Here is a 19021-nt window from a genome sequence, read left to right as displayed (position 1 = left end):
TGATTATCAAAATTTTTACTGTTCCAGGTTTTTAGTTTTTTATTTAGTTACTTACCCAGAGATAATGCTTTCAATTCACGCAGAAAATGTGGGATTCTTCACGTTTTTGTTGCAATATTACATTTCAAGTAATATTTTACTACTCATGTCCACCATCGTTTGAGTCCACCATCCTACAACATCGCGAGAACTCCGGGTGTGTCTTAATCAGCTCCCTAGCTGGTGAATGAGTATATCATATACAGGAGTCGGGACACTGGTCAGGACTCTGGCTCACTACACAGTGGTACACTGATAACTCAATTACTGGTGACATGACTACGTAGTCACGATGTAAAACATTCCTACTGGTATTTAATCAACAACAGGAAGGACCGATTTCTTCCTGAGATTATATACGTCATATAAATTTGCTAGCTTAATCACACGCGTTTCTGTCATGGTATTTCAACCAGGATTGTACACTAGCTAGTGGATTTAGGGCCGTGGTGGCTTGGCGGTTAAGGGTCTGGGTCACTGATCAGAAGGTCTGGGGTTCAAGCTCCAGCACTGTCAAATAAAGTTAAAAATCGCTTATGTAATGATTCATTTGAGACCTACAACAACGATAACAAGCTACTGTAGATGAAGCTGTCTGAGAGTTCGTCCGTCATTTTTGTCGAGATGAGAGGCTTCAGAAATTCTGAAAATTATTTCCAGTAAAAGGGAACATAGAGAGCATCAACGCTCCCTGGGATTTTTTTTTTAGGGGGCGAATGTTCCAATGCATTGGCACCCTGTCCAGGGTGTACCCTGCCTTGTGCCCGATGCTCCCTGGGATAGGCTCCAGGTTCCCCGTGACACTGAAAAGGATAAGCGGTGTAGAGGACGGATGGATGGGATGGATGGATGTTCCAACACGACTGAGACAGTCCTTAAAATGGCCGACTCCCTGATCAGTGTCCTGACTACTGAACTAGGTAGCTGATTGAGACGCACCCTCCTACTTTCTCAGGTAACATTATGTAATGCGAAACTGACACTCCACTAGGGTACAGACAGCTCTGTAGAACTGTGAGGCCTAAAGTGTTCATCTGTCGTGCGTGCAAACACAAAGCGCCTCTTACTAAACCTTAGCTGACAGCTGTTACTGGCAAATAAGACCACTACAAGGTGTTACTGCCTGAGGAAAAGAATAGATTTGGTGTTGTGCAGATATATGAGGGAGAGTTTTTACAGAGAGATCACGTTTTACTTTTAAAGCATAAAATAAAATGCTGTACCTGGCTCCGGCGTATGCAACATTGAGTGGACGTCCAGGGGCAAAAACCTTTTTGTTATGAAAGTTACAACTGACCTGGTCATTCGTTTTGCCCAAACTCCTAACTGTATTCACATGGTATTCGACAGAGGTTCAACACGCCATGCCTCGGTCATGTCCAGGTCATTTCGTCCTTGCTAGCCTATATGCCTTAATAAGCCTTTACTCAACAGCCAATAACTTTAGTTATACTTGTGGGGTAAAAAATAAAATAAAATAATTATATTAATATAGGCCAAAATGTACTTTATTTTCATTATAGTTTTGACTTGCAAATAGTGAAAATATTTCTTTTTAAAAGTCTCATTTACATCTATACACCTCTGACTTCATTTACATGGATAGCAGTAATCTAATTATTGACCTTATTCAGAATAAGACAATATTGTGATTAAGGTGATTAATATGAGTTGCTTTTAGAATATTCCTTTCATGTTCCTGTTTTACATGTTACAGAACATAGATCGATTAACAGCACATGTCATTACGTCCCCACGCTACGCCGTCCCTCCAGAATTTCACGTATGGACATACAGTTGGTCTTCGTTATGGAACCGTATACAGTTTGGGGTGTTTTTATTTTTAATTTTACGAAGGCTTCAAGTGCAGTTAATTATTTGTCATGCTGTCCGTGCAAATAGACGACTGCTTGAAGCCGTGAGCAGCGTCCGAAACCGTATACTTACCTAATATATAGTATATAGAAATACGTGCATTACACCTTCTATATAGCAGGTAAGTATGCAGTTTCGGACGCAGCCGTGCTGTCTTGTTTGCCGTCAAACAGTTGAGCGCTGCCGTGTGTGATCATGTCCTGTCGCAAAATACGGTGAAAACTCCCACGCGACGTTAATAGTGTGATTAAAGCGTGTACATGTCTGTAATGCACTTCGATAATGCGACTAAAATAGGAATACTCCACATATCTGAATTCGATTTGTGTTTCTTTCGAGTATGACTTTAGTCAGATTAAGGTCATCAATAATCGCTGTTTACATGCTAGTTTCTTAATCAGAGTATTGTCTTAATCAGGTTAATATCGGATTACTGCTGTCCATGTAAAACGTACTTATAGAGGAAGTGTCAGTTTCTTCTCTCACCCTTAGTTGCTGACTTTTAGATGAATTTGAAAGCAAGGTGTGAACAGCACATGGCAACCTAAAAATAAATACATTGCGGTTGTATTGCTACATATTGCACTGCGTTACTAGACATTGCATTACTTTATGCAAGCTGACGATAGCGGGCTCATGTGGAAGCCATGTTCCCCACTGAATATTCCAGCACAAACTTGAGATTCAGCAAGACGCTCGCATTTAGAAATATAACGGTCACACCAAGGGCGATGGGATTCTCGTTTAGTCATGGAGAGCACCAATGGAAACAAAGCAAATTGCCCCTCTGACTCGGGGAAGACTCGCTGACCCACAGCTGTCTATCGATACCCCGGCTACTTTCGGAAAGCTGCAGGGAAAATGGCCAAGTGCACTTTTAAAGCACAGGCATTTAAAGGCTATTAGGGCATCGTGGTGGTGCAACGGGGAGGTTAACGTTGCTGCCTCACAGCTTCGAGGTCCGCAGTTCGATCCTGAGCTCGGGTTACTATCTGTGTGGAGGTTCTCTGCATGTTCTCCCAGTGTAGGTCTGCGTGGGTTCTCCAGTTTCTCCTCACCTCCTGAATACAAGCTGGTTGGTAGAATGCCTACGCTAGGTGTGAATACGTGTGTGTGAGATGGACTGTCGCCCCATTCGGGACGTATGCACTCCCGTCTTGCGCCCAGCGTTCCCGGGATAGACTCTGGATCTGCTGTGACCCTGACCAGGATAAAGCGGTTACTAAATAATGAATGAGTGAAAGACTTAGTCTCAGTCACTCCAGTGGAAAAATGAAGTCCTACTCCTAACAAGCTCTCAAACAAAACTCCTGCATTTCTGTTAAGGGTCTTCAGGAGAAGTGACATAAATAAAAGCCATTTGGGATGAATAGTACAGAGCGTCTTGTGATATTTTCTGTAAACGGCTGTTTGAAAGGCTTATGATATATAAATAGTGTATATAAATAGTGATTAGACGTACTAATGGAGAATACAAGGCCCAAGGCAAGAGGTGGAAATTTTAGAGGGGGGGGGTTATTTTATTATTCTTTCTTTTTGGTTTAAGGAGAGCTTCTCGTTTTAAACCCCTGAGTTATTAACGACTCGGTGCATTGCTGGTGTACTTATGAAAACAAACACGGTGTCGGGTCGTGTGTAATTTTGTGAACTTGAAGCTCTTACCCGCAGATTCGCCAGTGTTGATCCAGTCCGGGTTTGCGACGCTTGCTATGGCAAATATATCCGCAGCCAGAAAGAGACACCCTGAAATGATGGTCAGTTTATCCATGTCAGTTTGTGTCGAGGTGAGCTGCTGAGGGGAATTTGTCCTGAAAAGTGCGAGAGGTTCAGGGGAGCGGTTTTAGCCCGAGCTCTCCGGCTTGAGAAACGCTCAGACGCGGTTTAGCCACATCACTGCGCGGCTTGCGTTCCGTCCTGCGATTATATGGTCCACCCGCGAGACAAGAACCGCGTTTACATCTCAGGACACGGCTGTTAGCGTTTGTGTATCCTTTAGGAAGTGGTGTGTCGCTGCTGAGGGCCCGAGACTCATTCGGTGCAGCGGCATTCGGTGAGCGCGGCTAGCAGGAGCAGCGTTAGCTAGCACAACACGGCCCCGGTGTGGGGATCCGAGCGCCGGACGGCGGGCCTACAACCACTCGACACCCGAACACCCATCTGGAAACGCGTTTGAAGGCGACGGTTTCAGCCGTCCGTGTGACCGATATGCGATACGTGAGAAAGTCAGAATGACGCGGAGAACGCCGTTTGTTGATCCAGAGCGATACCGTTATGCGAGCGGAGATCCATCCTCCTCCTCCTCCTCCTCGGCGGTGTGTTCATGCCCCCTCCTACTCGCTCCAAGCTCCTCTGTTGGAAGCGCATCTGCGCGCAACGCGAGCTAACGCCGGAGCATCGAGACGAGCCGCGGATGCGCTACGGAACCGCTTCAGGGTTGTGTCGAGACTCCTCATTTAGTGACGACTTAATCAAAATACTATCTGACAATTTAAATAAAATTTAAATAAAAAAAAAAACAACGGAGAGGGAATAATAATAATAAAAATTCTCCTGATTCAGTTCTCAGATGACATCGAGTAGCCAAATCACCCCCAACGCAGCTTTGTGACGTCAGACGCACAACAGCCTCCGCCGTCACGTTTAGGCAAATGTGTTCACGCGAGATCTCAAGGGTGCTTATTATTATACCAGAAACGACGCGACTCGTTAAAACAGTTTAAGTCCAGGATATACACGTCGTGGAGGTAAAGATTCAGTGTAAAGGCACACTTCAGCGAGATGTGAGAATTGTTGCGATCGCTTATGACTTCGAGGTTAGGGCTCTGAGCTACTGGTCAGAAGGTTGTGTGTTTGAATCCCAGGGCAATCAAGCTGCCAAAGTCTGGAAACTGAACAGTGCCCTTAATCCTGATCTGCTTTGCTCAGCTGTAAGCTGCTTTGGATAGCAAAGTGCTTGCAAATATATATATATATATATATATATACAATCTTACCTCACCACGAATGTAGTCAGTGTGCTGAGATGGTTGGTGTATGACATTAGTTTATTGAAGGATGCACTGAAGTAACCCTTTTAAAAAATAAAAAAGCATAGACCTCCATTATTTGCTAGGTACAGACATCACACGCAAACCATATTGTTTCAGACAAACTACTTTTAGTGTAGGTGGCATGGTGGTGCAGTGAGTAGCATTGCTGCCTCCCAGTTCCAGGGTCTCTGGTTTAATCCTGAGCTCAGGTGTGGAGTTTTGCATGTTCTCCCTGTGTCTGTGAATAAATAAATAAATAAATAAATAAATAAATAAATAAAACAAGCAATGCATTGTCATTGGAAGCTACAGAGTCAGTCCCATTGACTCCAGTGTAGAATCTGCTGACAGCAAGCCAAGCAATTCACAATAATAGTTCATTATGTAGTGTAGTAACTATACTGTATGATACATAATAAAAGTTGCTTTATTGCAATAAAGCCTAGCACAGAGGTCTATAATGCTGACGTCGCTCCATTTGGAGACGATGTATACAGTGAAAGGGCTCATGAGAAAACCCATTAGGATATATAAACGTCCAGATCCGAGCAGTTTGTGATCTGAGGAGTACTGTAAGAGGGTGTAAAGATGAACTGTGTCAGCACTGAGTCAACAGCAGTTCTGCTCGCTTTGCTTTTGCTTTTGCAAGGTCCTGTTTAGAAATATCAGCTTCAGCTTACAACCCTCACCTGACTGAGCAAGTGCAGCTCTGATCACTTACAACCAAAAGAAATGAATGAACATTAAGCACCACAGGCAGAAACTGACATTCTGCTTCCAATTGTTCATTTACAGATTTTTGGATGGCCTTCCTCTGTAACTTTAACTCCTCTGCAAATATTTGAGAAGAAGCTGGCAATTATAGAGATTAATTCTATTTTTTTATATTCATGTACTGCATATAGGTTTATACATTTTTCTCCCCCATTAACTGCACAAAACATAAAATTGTATTTTTTTTCAGGTGGAAGTTCATTAGAATCATATTGAATCATATACTATTGGATATCACTGGAAAGTTAACATCCTAAAAACATAATACTGTGTAATTCATTCATAGACGTCACAGACATTGCCTGTTTTACTAGCAAAATAGCTTTAGATGTGTGAATTGTTTGCCTACAGGGGGGCTCACACCCCTCCCTTTTCTAATCACCCAGCCTACCAGCAGCTAAACACAGAGTCACGATACTCTACACACAGAAACCCAATAGTGTACGGACTAATCTCAGACTTGAGGCAATAAGATAATTTGTTTGTTAATACTAATTGAAAATGTCTGATAAGTCGATTTTCTTTCCGCCGGCGGAATGATACGCCAGTGTACTGTGAGAAAGGGTTTAAACAACACAACGTTACATACTGGAAGATTAAATGTTTCCAGGGGTTTTGTTTGATACTGACATTACGCTTACCTGTTTGTTTGTTTTGGCTTTGCCCATGAGTCATTTTTCTCAGGTTTCAAAGGAAGCACAGCATTTCAGACACAGGTTCACAGGCCTTAAAGCCAGACTCAATGCCTTAAAGCCATATTTTGATGAAACTGTTATGTGAAAGTGTGCCAATTGCTTGTCTTATCCCAATACTATCAAAAGTCTTTCGTTAAATGTATTTGTTAAAAGAACTTTTATATACAAGTTATTGCATATTTAATGATCTATGAAGCATCATTTCCATATTTTGATTCATTTTTAAATGATTATAAAGATTTAAAAAACTTGCATTGATGTTGACCTTCAACAGAAAGTTTCATTTCAGTATGGATTTAAGAACTTCTAATAATGCTTCCCAATGAAAATTCTAATATTGTCTTAGTGCTTAGCACGTTCGCCTAGCACCTCCAGGGTTGGGGGTTCGATTCCCACCTCTGTTCTGTGTACGTGGAGTTTGCATGTTCTCCCCATGCTGAAGAAGTTTCCTCCGGGTTCTCCAGTTTCCTCCCCCAGTCCAAAGACATGCATTGTAGGCTGATTGGAATTTCCAAATTGTCCACAGTGTGTGAATAGGTGTGTGTGTGTGTGTGCCCTGTGATAGGTTGGCACCCCATCCAGTGTGTCCCCCACCTCATGCCCAGAGTTCCCTGGAATAGGCTCCACGCTCCCCGAGACCCTGTGTAGGATAAGCGGTACCGAAAATGGATGGATGGATGGCTGGATGGATTCTTTATCATAATCCATTCTGTAATTCAGAACATTTATTATAGCATCAAGGGACAGCCAAACAAGGCCAATAAAAAAATAGGGGAAATTTTCCTTACATAAGATCCAAAAATAAAATGTAATTAAAAAAACATAAACGTAAATCTTTAATGTGCAATAAAATAGAAATGTTCTTATAGCGCCACATGTAAAATACCACTGACTCAAAAGTAAACAGCATTAAGGTTGTTTTATATAATGTTATGACACTTTAAATTAACAGGCCAGAATCAGCGTAAGAGGCACTCATTAACAAGATATTAGATTAGACCATCCGTTTTCTCACATTTACAGACATCTCCCCAAAACTCTCTGAGCAGACTAAAGACATCAGCTTGTGTTTTACTTTTCTTCTGGTTTTATTCCATGCGCTAATATGGATTATTTTGCAAAAAAAATCACTAATTTTAATTCCCATTCAAACCCTGTGATCAGAAACACAGAGATCTTTCTGCTACCATGAGCTCACCTCCATGATTAAGAGCTTTGGCCCCGGTAATATCAGCTCCTTTGTGGACGTTGAGGTAAAATTACAGCAGGAAGGATAATGTTTAGCCTGCGTACTGTATGAACAGCAAGACTGCACTGCAGATCTGGAAATACGCCATGCAATGACATCTGATATGTCTGCCTCATGTACATATACAGAACATCTCTGAGAAATAGAATAGCACTGCAGGGTAAAAACTCCACCTCCAGAAAAAAGACTAGAGTTATTCGAGGTGATAAATGTAGCATAGTGACTAATTACATAAGGCTATTCATGTACTTACTCCAAATAACTCCATCTCCATCTGTGCATCTCCAGCTGTGTGTGTGTGTGTGTGTGTGTGTTTTAAAATCCTATTAACTTTAGAGAAAGGGGGCACGATGGGGTCAGGGGTTCAAATCCCACCTCCACAAGGAGTTTTTCTCCCCGTGTTTCGGGGGTTTCCTCTGGGCACTCCAGTTTCCTCCCCCATTCGAATCATGCGTTGTGGCTGATTGGCGTTTCCAAATGATCCGTAGTGTATGAATGTGTGTTTGTGATTGCGTCCTGTGATAGGTTGGCATCCCGTCCAGGGTGTCCCCCACCTTGTGCCCCGAGTCCCCCTGGGATAGGCTCCAGGTTCCCTGTGACCCTGTGTAGGATAAGCGGTATGGAAAATGGATGGCTGGATGGATGGAACTTCAGAGAAAGAGAAAGAGAAATAGAAGCTGGTGAGGGAATGACTGTTTACTGCTGCTCTAAAGTAAGCAATAAGGAACTAACTTGTCACACAGACATTACGCAACACTATCATTAAATGTCATTATAAATGGTTAAACCAGTTGAAAGCATTGTCAAATTGCTGTGGTATAAGAGGAATAAAACACTTCAGGAAGTGCTATTATAGCGAAATAGTCAACCCTGTAACCGGAGGGTAGTAATGGGACTCCATTTTATTGCTTTCCTATAACAGGAATTCCTCGTCACGTTTTATTTTTTACATGACACACCCACTGTAACATATCTGGGAAATCTGACCATTCATTTCATCATTGCTCAACGGCAAGGAATGATAGTTTAGCTGGCTAACACTGAAGGAAATTCCTTGGCCCATCTGACCACAACGAACAACAGCATTGGATTTCTTCAGTTCATTATTAGCTACTGTCAGCTAAAGATACTGAATTTGGAACTCTTGTGTACTTCATAAGATTGTTATGACTGTTGTTATATTAGCTATAACTTTTTTCCCCCTAGCATTTTTCTCATTACTCAGGACATACACAGCCACATTATGACATTTTCTACAGTTGAGGATTAGACTGCCACCTCCAATAAATTCAGTATTGATATCCTGACCACACCACTGTAAAAGATCTGGCTGCATCCTTGTCCTTCAATGTGTTTGAAAATCACTTTGTCATGCAAGCCACCTTTTCCTCTTTTAAATTCCACTATAAACATACAGAGACTGTTATGAAGCAGAACACACATGCTGAAACAAATATTCACAACTCATTACTCAGAAAATCCAGAGCGTAGGCCATATGTTCTCTCGATGACATCACGCTGAAGGCCGACAGCAGGCAGCATTGAGAGGAATGAATTCGCTCTGTGTTCCAAAAGGCATCACAAGACAACAAAATGAGATCAACTGACCTCAAACTGCTTCCTTCAGTTTCCTTGACAGATCCTAAATACAGACACTCTTTAGTCAGAAAAAAAAACAATGGAATTGTGTGCTTATGTGTAAAAGTTTGATTTTGTAGCTTGGGGATAAATGTGTAGAGATTAACGGTGGTTTTGGACCACATCTCTGTCACATTCCTTACTGAAACTGTAGTTCAGAAACCAGTTTATGTACATTCAGCTACAGGGTGTCCAAAAAGTCTCCTTAAATAGGGAAAATTAACACTTTTCAGCAAAACGTCTTCCAAAAATGTTCATACATGGTTTAGATTATATACATATGTGGGTTTTTTTCCAGATAGCCTTAAGAATGCCTTTGACAAAAGAAGAACATACAGAAATCATTCTCATGGCTGGATCAGGAAGCTGCCGCAAGGTTGCAATGGACTTTAACAGGAAACATGGCGAGCACATCACACAAACAACACTGTTTCCAAACTCATTAGCCAATTCAAAAAGACTGGAAGTGTTGAGGACCGACCGAAAAGTGGACGTCCACGAACACCCAGTGACGAAGACACAACCGACATGATGCTGGTAAACACGGTCTCCTAATGTATGAAGACTTTTGGGACACCAGGTACATTTAAGCAGAGTCCCACAGAGGGCTGAATTAGAATTGGTTTTCATACCAGTTTCAACTGCAGACATGATATTCAATACAATAAGCCCAAATATAGCAACAGATGATTTTTTTAAAAATGTATTTACATGGCTGTAACATGAGGCTGGGGTCTACTACAGGGTTTCTCAACCTTTTGCCCACTGCAACCCACGTTTTTTGAATGGCAATCATCCATGGCCCACCTGTCAATTACTAATTGAATCTGTTTCCGTTCAGTAAAACCGTACTTGAGAACACATTTAGCTGCCTTTGAAAAAGAAGTAGTGTCTGTATCAACTACAGGCTTTCTTTAACAAAAGAAAAGACGCATTTTTCTAGACATTGAATTGTGTTCAGGCTAGCACGGTGCATTGAGCTAGTGCATACGTACTGTAAGAGCAATGCTACATAAAGAGACCTTGTTTGAGGTCTATGATTGGACAGCTAATAAATCACATCAGCCTTTTCATAAACCTTGAGATATGAACATGATTCAATGATAGAGGTCACTGTTACATTTATTACATTTGGCAGACAGCCTTATCCAGAGCAAGTTACACTTATCTCATTTATAAAACAGAGCAGTTGAGGGCCTTGCTCAAGGGTCCAGCAGCAGCAATTTGAACTCATAACCTTCCGATCAGAAGCCCAATGTCTTAACCACTGAGCTACCACTATCCCAACTCACAGTCCTAAACATTGCAAGTAGTAGTTGAACCACAACTTACTCATTAACAGAGTTGCAACTCTGTTAGAGTTTCTCTTCTAACATTAACCCATATAAGAGTGGAACATTGGGTACTAAATGGTAAAAGGTAAATGGTCTGTACTTATATAGTGTTTTTATCCAGAGCGCTTTTCACTGTGTCTCATTCACCCATTCACATACACACTCACACACATACCAATGGTAGCAGAGCTGCCATGCAAGGCGCTAACTTGCCATCGGGAGCAACTTTGGGCTCAGTGTCTTACTTGGGGTACTAGGTAGCGTTGCTTCCTCACAGCCGCACGATCACCAGTTCAAACATCATTGTGGCTCTACCTGTGTAGAGTTTCACATATTCTTCCTGTGTCCTTGTGGGTTTCCTCCTGCTTCTCCGGTCTCCTTCCACCTTCCAAGATACATTACATAACATACCATTAGTTGTAAATGTGTGTGCATGGTGCCCTGTGAAGAACTAGCGTCTCATTCAGGATGTGTCGCTGCCTCACGCCAAGTGTTCCCGGGATAGACTCTGGATCCACCACCACCATGATTGGGAATAAAGCAGTCACTGAAGATGAAAAGGAACCGATACGTTCTCTCTTTGTCATCTCCTTTCTCCAAAGTTTTTCATGGCACTCGCTGTAGCGCTTCATTTGTAATTAGTACTTAGGTTATTAACCATTAACCCATGGCGTCCAACCTTTTCTAACTGGAGTCCTGATGGAGATAAATATGGAGTCACAAAAATAATAAAGAACCATTACATTCCCTTTAATGCCAATGACCAACATATTGGGTACAAACATATTCTTCTGTACTGCTTTGTAAATAAAGATTTTAATGTTCACTAATATCATGTTCCTTCATCATATCAACTGATCACTGACAAATGAAACAAAATACTTTCTTCTGAATTAAAAGAATTTATTTCTCTAGGTAGCCGTATTCACCTGCGTTCACGTTCTGTTTGTCATGTTGGGCTATAACATGTTGGGCTATAACATTGCTATAACATGTTGGGATAGACGAGAAAAACGAGCGGTTTTAGATGGAATTATAGCGACACCCAGTGTTCAAACCTGGAACTACATTCTAAAACGCCCAAATAATGACAAGTTGTCTGCTTAGTGGTTAGCACGTTCGCCTCACACGTCCAGGGTTGAGGATGAGATTCCGCTCTGTGTGTGTGGAGTTTGCATGTTGTCCCCGTGCTGCGGGGGTTTTCCCCGGGTACTCCGGTTTTCCCCAGTCCAAAGTGTCCGTAGTGTATGTGATTGTGCCCTGCGATGGATTGGCACCCTGTCCAGAGTATACCCCGTCTTGTGCCCGATGCTCCCTGGGCTCCCCGTGACCCTGAAAGGGATAAATGGTATAGAAGGTGGATGGATAGTCTGCAAAACTACAAACCACACCTATTTACTACAAGAAACGCACATAAGCAAATCACACTAAACAACATTACCATGCGCGCGAATTTCGTCAATTTCCCTAACCATGTAAACTTGTAATAGTGGGCGTGGTTTGTAATCCTGACGGAGGTTTTACGTATTAGTTGTGGGCGTAACTTGTAATAGTCGGTGTACCTTGTAAGGGGCGTGGTTTGGACACACTTGTAAATAGCAGGCTAGTTTTAATGTTTTATTTATTTAATACATATCTTGGGAAATAGAATATAGTGTATGAGAAAACATTACAAACAAAAAAATACCTTCCTGAGTGTCCACCATTTCTACCAGTTAAGATTTGTTCCCCTCGCATTGTTTTTTTTCTCTCTCTCTCGCTCTTTTGCGTCTGGTTCAGAGAAAATATCTAATCTACTACTTAGCTCTTTAAATGTCTAGTTAAACTAGATTTTTTAAAAAGTAGCCGCTAGGTTTAACAAGTAATCGTTTGTAAAGGTAAACGTAAATGTGAAGTGAATATGGGTGTAATACCGCAGAGCTCCGGTAGCTGGCAGTAACCGCTCAGTGAACACAGAGTGCAAACGACGCAGAAGAAGTCGACTGTTCAGTGTAGAACCGTAAATTAACGTTATAGCTAAGTAAAGCGCGGTTGATTATAACACCGTGTGGATTAATCGCGCCAATTTATTTCTACATTATCATCAGTTAAATTAGTGCTTTGTCCTCCGTGAAGCACACGCCGAGAGGACGACTAGATTATTCATCCGAGGAAACTTTATTCTCAGACAGGAATAATGGTAAGCAGAGTGTTTCCCTCCTGCGTGGTTACCGATAACTTTATGACCGGTGGCTAATCTGCTAGCGGGCTATGGAGTATTTCATGTAACTAGTTAAAGAAGAAAGTATTTATTATGAAAATATCACGCGTATACCAGAGGAATGAATTTTATTTTGCGTTAAGTGAACTTGGGTGACTCTATAGTTTTTAGTTAGATTTGATTAGTACAGTTAGCATTTGAGCGTCACCCACGTGCTCTAGAAAGCAGATGTGTGCTCCAGATAATTTCATCAGTGCAGATTATTAAACGGCTGGTAATAAATTGTGCATTCAAATTTTATTCATCCAATATTTATTCAATCCTTTTTCAGACCGAGCCGGAAGTCAACCCAAAGGCGTATCCTCTGGCAGACGCCACTTTAACTAAAACCATCCTGGATCTGGTGCAACAAGCTTCCAACTATAAACAACTGAGGAAAGGAGCTAATGAAGGTAAAGTAGCTGGGTTTAGGAAGTACTCCACTAACAGTTGCTGGTTCTCTTAACAGTTCTATAACATTTCTATGGCCGGAACTTTATGGGAAACCGTAGTAGTTTTGAGAACTTTCCTCGGTGTTCCCAAACAAGCTTGTAGTGACCCGGGATGGTTCTGGGAACGGTTCTGTACGTTCTGGGAACGTTAGAGAAACGTTCTCTAAACCAGAGCTTCTCCACCTTTGTGAGCTCTGGACCCCGAACAATCCACAACAATTATATGCTATATATTCAACAGTCATTGCTATGTGTTGCTTAATTTTATTAATATTTAACGTGAATAATATTAACACTGAACATTTCAAATTGAATCAAAACATTTCAATTTTATTTATTTATTTATTTATTTACATTTTATTGTTGGTGACTCTGAATGATCTTTTGTTTATTTTATCCGTCAATGCGACACTTAAACTTGTTTACCTCCCATAGGTTTTTGCAATTAGCATTTCATTTGTAAAAAAAAAAAAAAATTGGGTAATTTTAAAACATCTTTAAATTGTTCTTACATTTGATGGGTGTGATGTTTGATTGTATTTTGATATATATTAATATACATTTTACAAACATTCCCATGGACCCCCTGCAATTACACCACTGACCACTAGGGGTCCGGTTGAGAACCATTCTCTAAACCAGGGGTGTCCAATCTTATCTGGAAAGAGCCGGTATCGGTGCAGGTTTTCATTCCAACCAAGCAGAAGCCACACCTGAGTCTATTGAAAGCCAAGATCAGCTGATTAAACAGGTGGAGTCAGGTGTGGCTCCTGCTTGGTTGAAATGAAAACCTGCACCTATACCGGCTCTTTCCAGATAAGATTGGACACCCCTGTTCTAAACCATCCCTATGCCAAACTGTTTAAATTACTATTAAATCACAAAACTCACAAACAATGAGTGCTAAGCCAGTGGGGGGATATTTTATTTGAGTTTGAATGTGTCCACATGTCCACTCAATTTATTTTATACTGAAATTAAATATTTGAAATTTCTGTAGCCAAAATAATTTTTTGGTTGTGCAGAATATGTAAAGCTACAGAATATTTTTCTCTGCATTCCCTTTTGATCAGTGGCCCATCTGTCGTATTTTCTATTTGTAATGTAGGCTAATTGTTTCTCTTAAAGGTCAGCCGGTTTTTAAATTAATTTTGGGTGTTGGCATTTTTTATTAATTGGAGTGTAATCAGAAAGTATACGTCACTTTCTACATGTACGCTAGGAAGAGCGTACAGTACGCGTGACGTAAATTTCGTCATCAGCAGAGTATGCTCGTACTGTATGCACCCCTCGAATTTTCTTTGTGCGCACGTGTGCATTTAATTCTTTTGCACTATTTAGTTGTTCCACAAGGTGGCAACAGTGAGCCAAGGCCGTTGATTCACAACGAATTTACTTTTCTGAGCCAATTATCTAATCGCATGATTTGTTGGGGCAGTCACATGACCTTTATTTTATTTTTTTTAAGAGGCGCATTGCGGGTTTTATTTGGTAAATGTTTTCATCTTAGTTTGTATGCATGTCTTATCGAATAAAATATCCGCCTTATTTGAGCACTAAAGTTTGCTCATTTTGGAGAAATAGGAACATTTCCAGAAAGTTAGTTTGTAGTTACAAAAAATAATACCTAAAAACAATCTTTGGCAGAAGTTCATTGTTGGCTGTCAGATAACTATAAGAAAATGTGTTTGTTTTAAATGCTGAGTTTTAACGATCCCAAAATGTTTCAGGAACAGTACATACTTTGTTTTAACCAAAAGAGAACGTTGTCAGAATGTTATGAAATGGTTCTCAAACAACCAAAGGGAAACCACTGCTAAAGTTAAGAACACTAAACGCAACTGCTTTTGCTAGGTAACTAGTGACTGGGTTGAACTTCAGTGGTAATCCATATGTAGTATTGATTCATCTTTTTTTTCCTCTTTCGTTCAGCCACCAAAACTCTCAATCGTGGGATCTCGGAGTTCATAGTGATGGCTGCTGACGCAGAGCCGTTGGAGATCATTCTTCATTTGCCGCTGCTGTGTGAGGATAAGAACGTCCCATATGTGTTCGTGCGCTCCAAGCAGGCCTTGGGCCGAGCATGTGGAGTGTCCCGGCCTGTAATCGCCACCTCAGTCACTATAAAGGAGGGTTCACAGCTCAAGCCTCAGATCCAGTCTCTGCAGATGGCCATTGAGAGACTGTTGGTCTGATTGGGCCTTGGGGGAACTAGAAAAAATGCTAACTGCAGTTTTGAATGAGCTTGTTTCATTTTTTTGTTCATTTTTTTTGAAAACACTGAAGTGTTTGTCATGTTTTAATTCAGATTATCCTTAAAGTTCCCTTTTCAGGTGTTCCCTTTAAAGTGATGTATACATTGACACGTCATACATTTGGTTTCGTTTTCCTTTTTTTTTAAACTTCTATAAAATCTACTGATCCATGTTTGATCACTTTCTGCAGAAACTATTTTCCATGCTTGTAATAAATGAAATGTTCACCTACACAGTGTGCAGTTGCTTTAAATTCAGAGTCCTGTATAGATGGTGTTGAGGCACAACTTCCTGTTTCTGTGCAGTATAATTCTGAGGTTAATAAACAACATAATCCATCATGTTTCATAAAAATCAATAGTTCAGAGCTACAGGAACCTGGAGCTTATCTCAGGGCAGAAGGTGAAGAACATGCTGGAGGAGTGTCAACCCAGTCGCAGGGCACACAGGTTCACACGCCCATTCACATACAGTGACAATTTGGAAATGCTATTGAGCCTACAGCACATGTCTGAGGACTGGGGGAGGAAACCCTGAAGCACCAAGAGAACATGCAAACTCTGCACACAGAGTGGAGGCAGTATTTGAACCCTGGGGGGTTTGTCTCATAGCAGTGGTGTGAGGCAATTGTCATACCCACTAAGCCACTGCCTCCTGCTACAGAAACCAGTGGTGGTGAAATGAAGCTTATTGAAGCCTTTCTCCTAAATAGAGTCCTCTAAGAGCAATTCTGCACATTGGCTTAAATATCCTGAGTCCTATTTATACAGCAGTGGAGTTTAGAAAGTGTTGAGTTTTTAAAACAATAAAGGCAAATGGTAACTATAATACAAACTGTAATAATGTCATTTATTTATATCGGGCAACAATAACTGAATCATATAGTTGATTTGAAAAGGTGACGTTATCTGTAATGAATAAAAGATAAAGGACATAGCACTATTATAAACTACTAGTATATGTGTCTGAAATGCACAATGATACCCAAAGAGTTGTGTTGTGAGCATGCAGCATGTCTTCTGAGTTTGAGTGCATAATTCATGCACTGAAAATGTACAGATGCTAAACTTTTCTGTAGAATGCATTCAGTAAGTAATAAAACAATTTGGGGCCATGTGGACAAAAAAACGTATCGCCAAAAGTCCTCATTAGTTACAGATTCCCCAGCTGAAGCTTTTCTGTGAGGAATCTAAGGAAATATGCTGAGATTAAGGGTGGGGTCCAACCTGTTGCTACAGGAAAACTTCCACAGATGAATTTTGACACGATTTGGTTGGCGCAGTAGTGGACTGTGTCATTAGTGGGGTGAAAAGTGGTGACAATTATAACGGCCCCCACTAAATCCTGTAATTATGCTGTAGAGGCTCCTACTCAATGAATAATTACAGTTTATATTTTACAGCTACAGCTTGTATGCCTGAGAGTTTAATGAAAAGCACAAAAACATGCAATTTCATGAAAGACATTTTCCAGATATCTCCTCTCCCCTCCCTAAAATGGGTTAGTCTTTTTATTATATTTCTGGTACTTTAAAACATTTGTCTTATTATTGTTATTTTGTAAGAAACCCCTATTAGGTTACATGACACTGTAGATATGGGCCTTCATGCCCATATCTTATACCAGGGGTTCCCAAAATTTTCCAGGGCAAGGCCCCCCAAATGGCATTAACATTTGACCGAGGCCCCCCTTTTGCAAGATGTCTTTAAAACACATTAAAAATACAGACTTCTGAATATATCCCCCTTTTTTTTTTATTTTGTAATTACATCTTTACATTACATTAGATTAGGAATTGATTGTGTGTGGTTGTCTGAGAGTGAGAAAATCATGTATTTATTTATTTTTCACACCAAATTGTTGAGGCCCCCCGGGTGCCCGCTGGCGGCCCTCGCTTTGAAAACAACTGTCTTATACCATATATGATATGGGTGGAGGGTGGTGTGGGCCCATATCAATATTTATTCAAGGGGCCCAGAACTCCCTAGCTTCTATTCATGTTGCCATATTACGAAAAGGAATTACGAAGAACTATTGGAATAATGTCCTAATGTAACTATGACATTGTAGTTGGCAAACATACAGTATAATTGAGGAAACAAAGTTTGGGGCATTCACTGCCACAATGAGCTGCTCTACTCTAGGATGCCAGACTCTACAGGACTCTGGATGTGTTGTGCAGGACTGTTGAACTATAAGGAATTTATGTGTGTTGCTTAGTTACCGCCAATGTGATGGACACAACGCCTTACCTCATTCCAAAGATGCTTGTTAGTATTACAATCGAGGGTCAGTACAGGACACGGATGCTGTGAAGACTCTCCGTCATGGTCCTGGAACCATTTAGTGATGATATCTTGTGACCAGTGCTTAATCTGCAAATCTGCAGGTCCCGGGACATTAGGAGGGTATCGATCCGGCAGGTCAGGAGGCACAGAAAGGTCCTGATCCTCAAACGTACAGACATGTAAAAGTGCTTCCACTATCTCACGTAGCCAACGATATTCAATGCTGATAGCAAGGCCTGTGTAATCGATCACACTGGTGCAGTGACGTAATAGCATAACGAACTTAATAGAAGTGAGTATTCTCAATACAAAGGGAAAGATTTATGAATTGCACACTCTTTCAGCTTATGTGCTGTCACCTCAGTTAGCTACGAAACACATTTTCCCAAAGCCCTTCGAAAACAAAGCTTCATTTCATACAGTAAGCGTACTTACAATAAGCTAACATTAACTGCACAACATAATCAAGAATAAAGTTGTCTTACCTATGATAAAATATTCCACAAAGCTGTCATGTCAGTGTCCCCCTACTCTTCCCTGTGTCCCTTACGTATCCATGAGCACACAAATGGCTCGGGATTGTAAGCGGTGGACCCACGATGTTCAAAACCATCAGAGATGAAACGGTGTTGATGAGAAGATATGCACACTGCGAGCTACAGATGAGATTCATTTGAGAGAAACCCTGCTCGCGCTCCACTGGAGATCGGTATGGTGTTCACAGTAGCCATCAACTGCCCCAGTCCTTCTGGAACGGTTGGTCTATTTGAGTCCCTGTACTCCCTAAAAGCCCAAATGACTGTACATGGGCTGTTAATTATATTTAATTTCGGGCAGTCAGTCTCACTTTCGAAGCCATGCGCAGGTTGACGACGTTTAGCCTCGTAAACACTTCTAAAGTCCTCCACAATCAGGCTAGCGTCATAACTGCTAGTCATGGGAACGGTCACCAAACTGCTTCATAAGTGACCTGCTGCCACTCACTCTCTTGGACTCTTCCCTTTTCAGTATTTTGTTTGTGTTCTTGATAACTGCTTTCTTTTCACCATGACACACTCTACGGCGCGTGCTACGTGACTGTCGGCTTCTCTTCGTGACGACGAATTCAGGTGAACTTTGAACTTGAAATGATTATGTTATGTGAAAGATATTAC

At 41.1% G+C, this 19021-nt stretch overlaps 2 protein-coding genes and 1 long non-coding RNA gene across 3 annotated transcripts in view; 1 reads left to right on the top strand and 2 right to left on the bottom strand.

The window, feature by feature from the left end:
* mosmoa (modulator of smoothened a) overlaps positions 1–4543 on the bottom strand; it is a 51449-nt gene extending 46906 nt beyond the window's left edge. Inside the window, exon 1 of the mRNA XM_017457980.3 lies at positions 3577–4543. Within this exon, the coding sequence (XP_017313469.1) occupies positions 3577–3682 (106 nt within the window). The 5' untranslated portion in view covers positions 3683–4543. The remainder of the gene's footprint in view (positions 1–3576) is intronic.
* A 5860-nt stretch (positions 4544–10403) lies between these two features.
* Positions 10404–12136, bottom strand: LOC128629021 (uncharacterized). The gene is made up of 2 exons (XR_008393347.1): positions 12075–12136; positions 10404–11965 (listed from the first exon to the last, which is right to left on the bottom strand). It is a non-coding gene; the product is annotated as an uncharacterized LOC128629021 (long non-coding RNA).
* Positions 12137–12593: 457 nt separating this feature from the next.
* Positions 12594–15810, top strand: LOC108273948 (NHP2-like protein 1). The gene is made up of 3 exons (XM_017483661.3): positions 12594–12812; positions 13165–13285; positions 15257–15810. Exons 1-3 carry the CDS (start codon positions 12810–12812, stop codon positions 15517–15519), a joined length of 387 nt encoding a protein of 128 aa, XP_017339150.1. The 5' UTR covers positions 12594–12809; the 3' UTR covers positions 15520–15810.
* The last annotated feature ends 3211 nt before the right edge of the window (positions 15811–19021 follow it).

This window comes from Ictalurus punctatus, chromosome 2, assembly GCF_001660625.3.
Source record: "Ictalurus punctatus breed USDA103 chromosome 2, Coco_2.0, whole genome shotgun sequence".
Lineage (NCBI taxonomy): Eukaryota > Metazoa > Chordata > Actinopteri > Siluriformes > Ictaluridae > Ictalurus > Ictalurus punctatus.
This window is presented reverse-complemented; position numbering and strand designations above follow the sequence as displayed.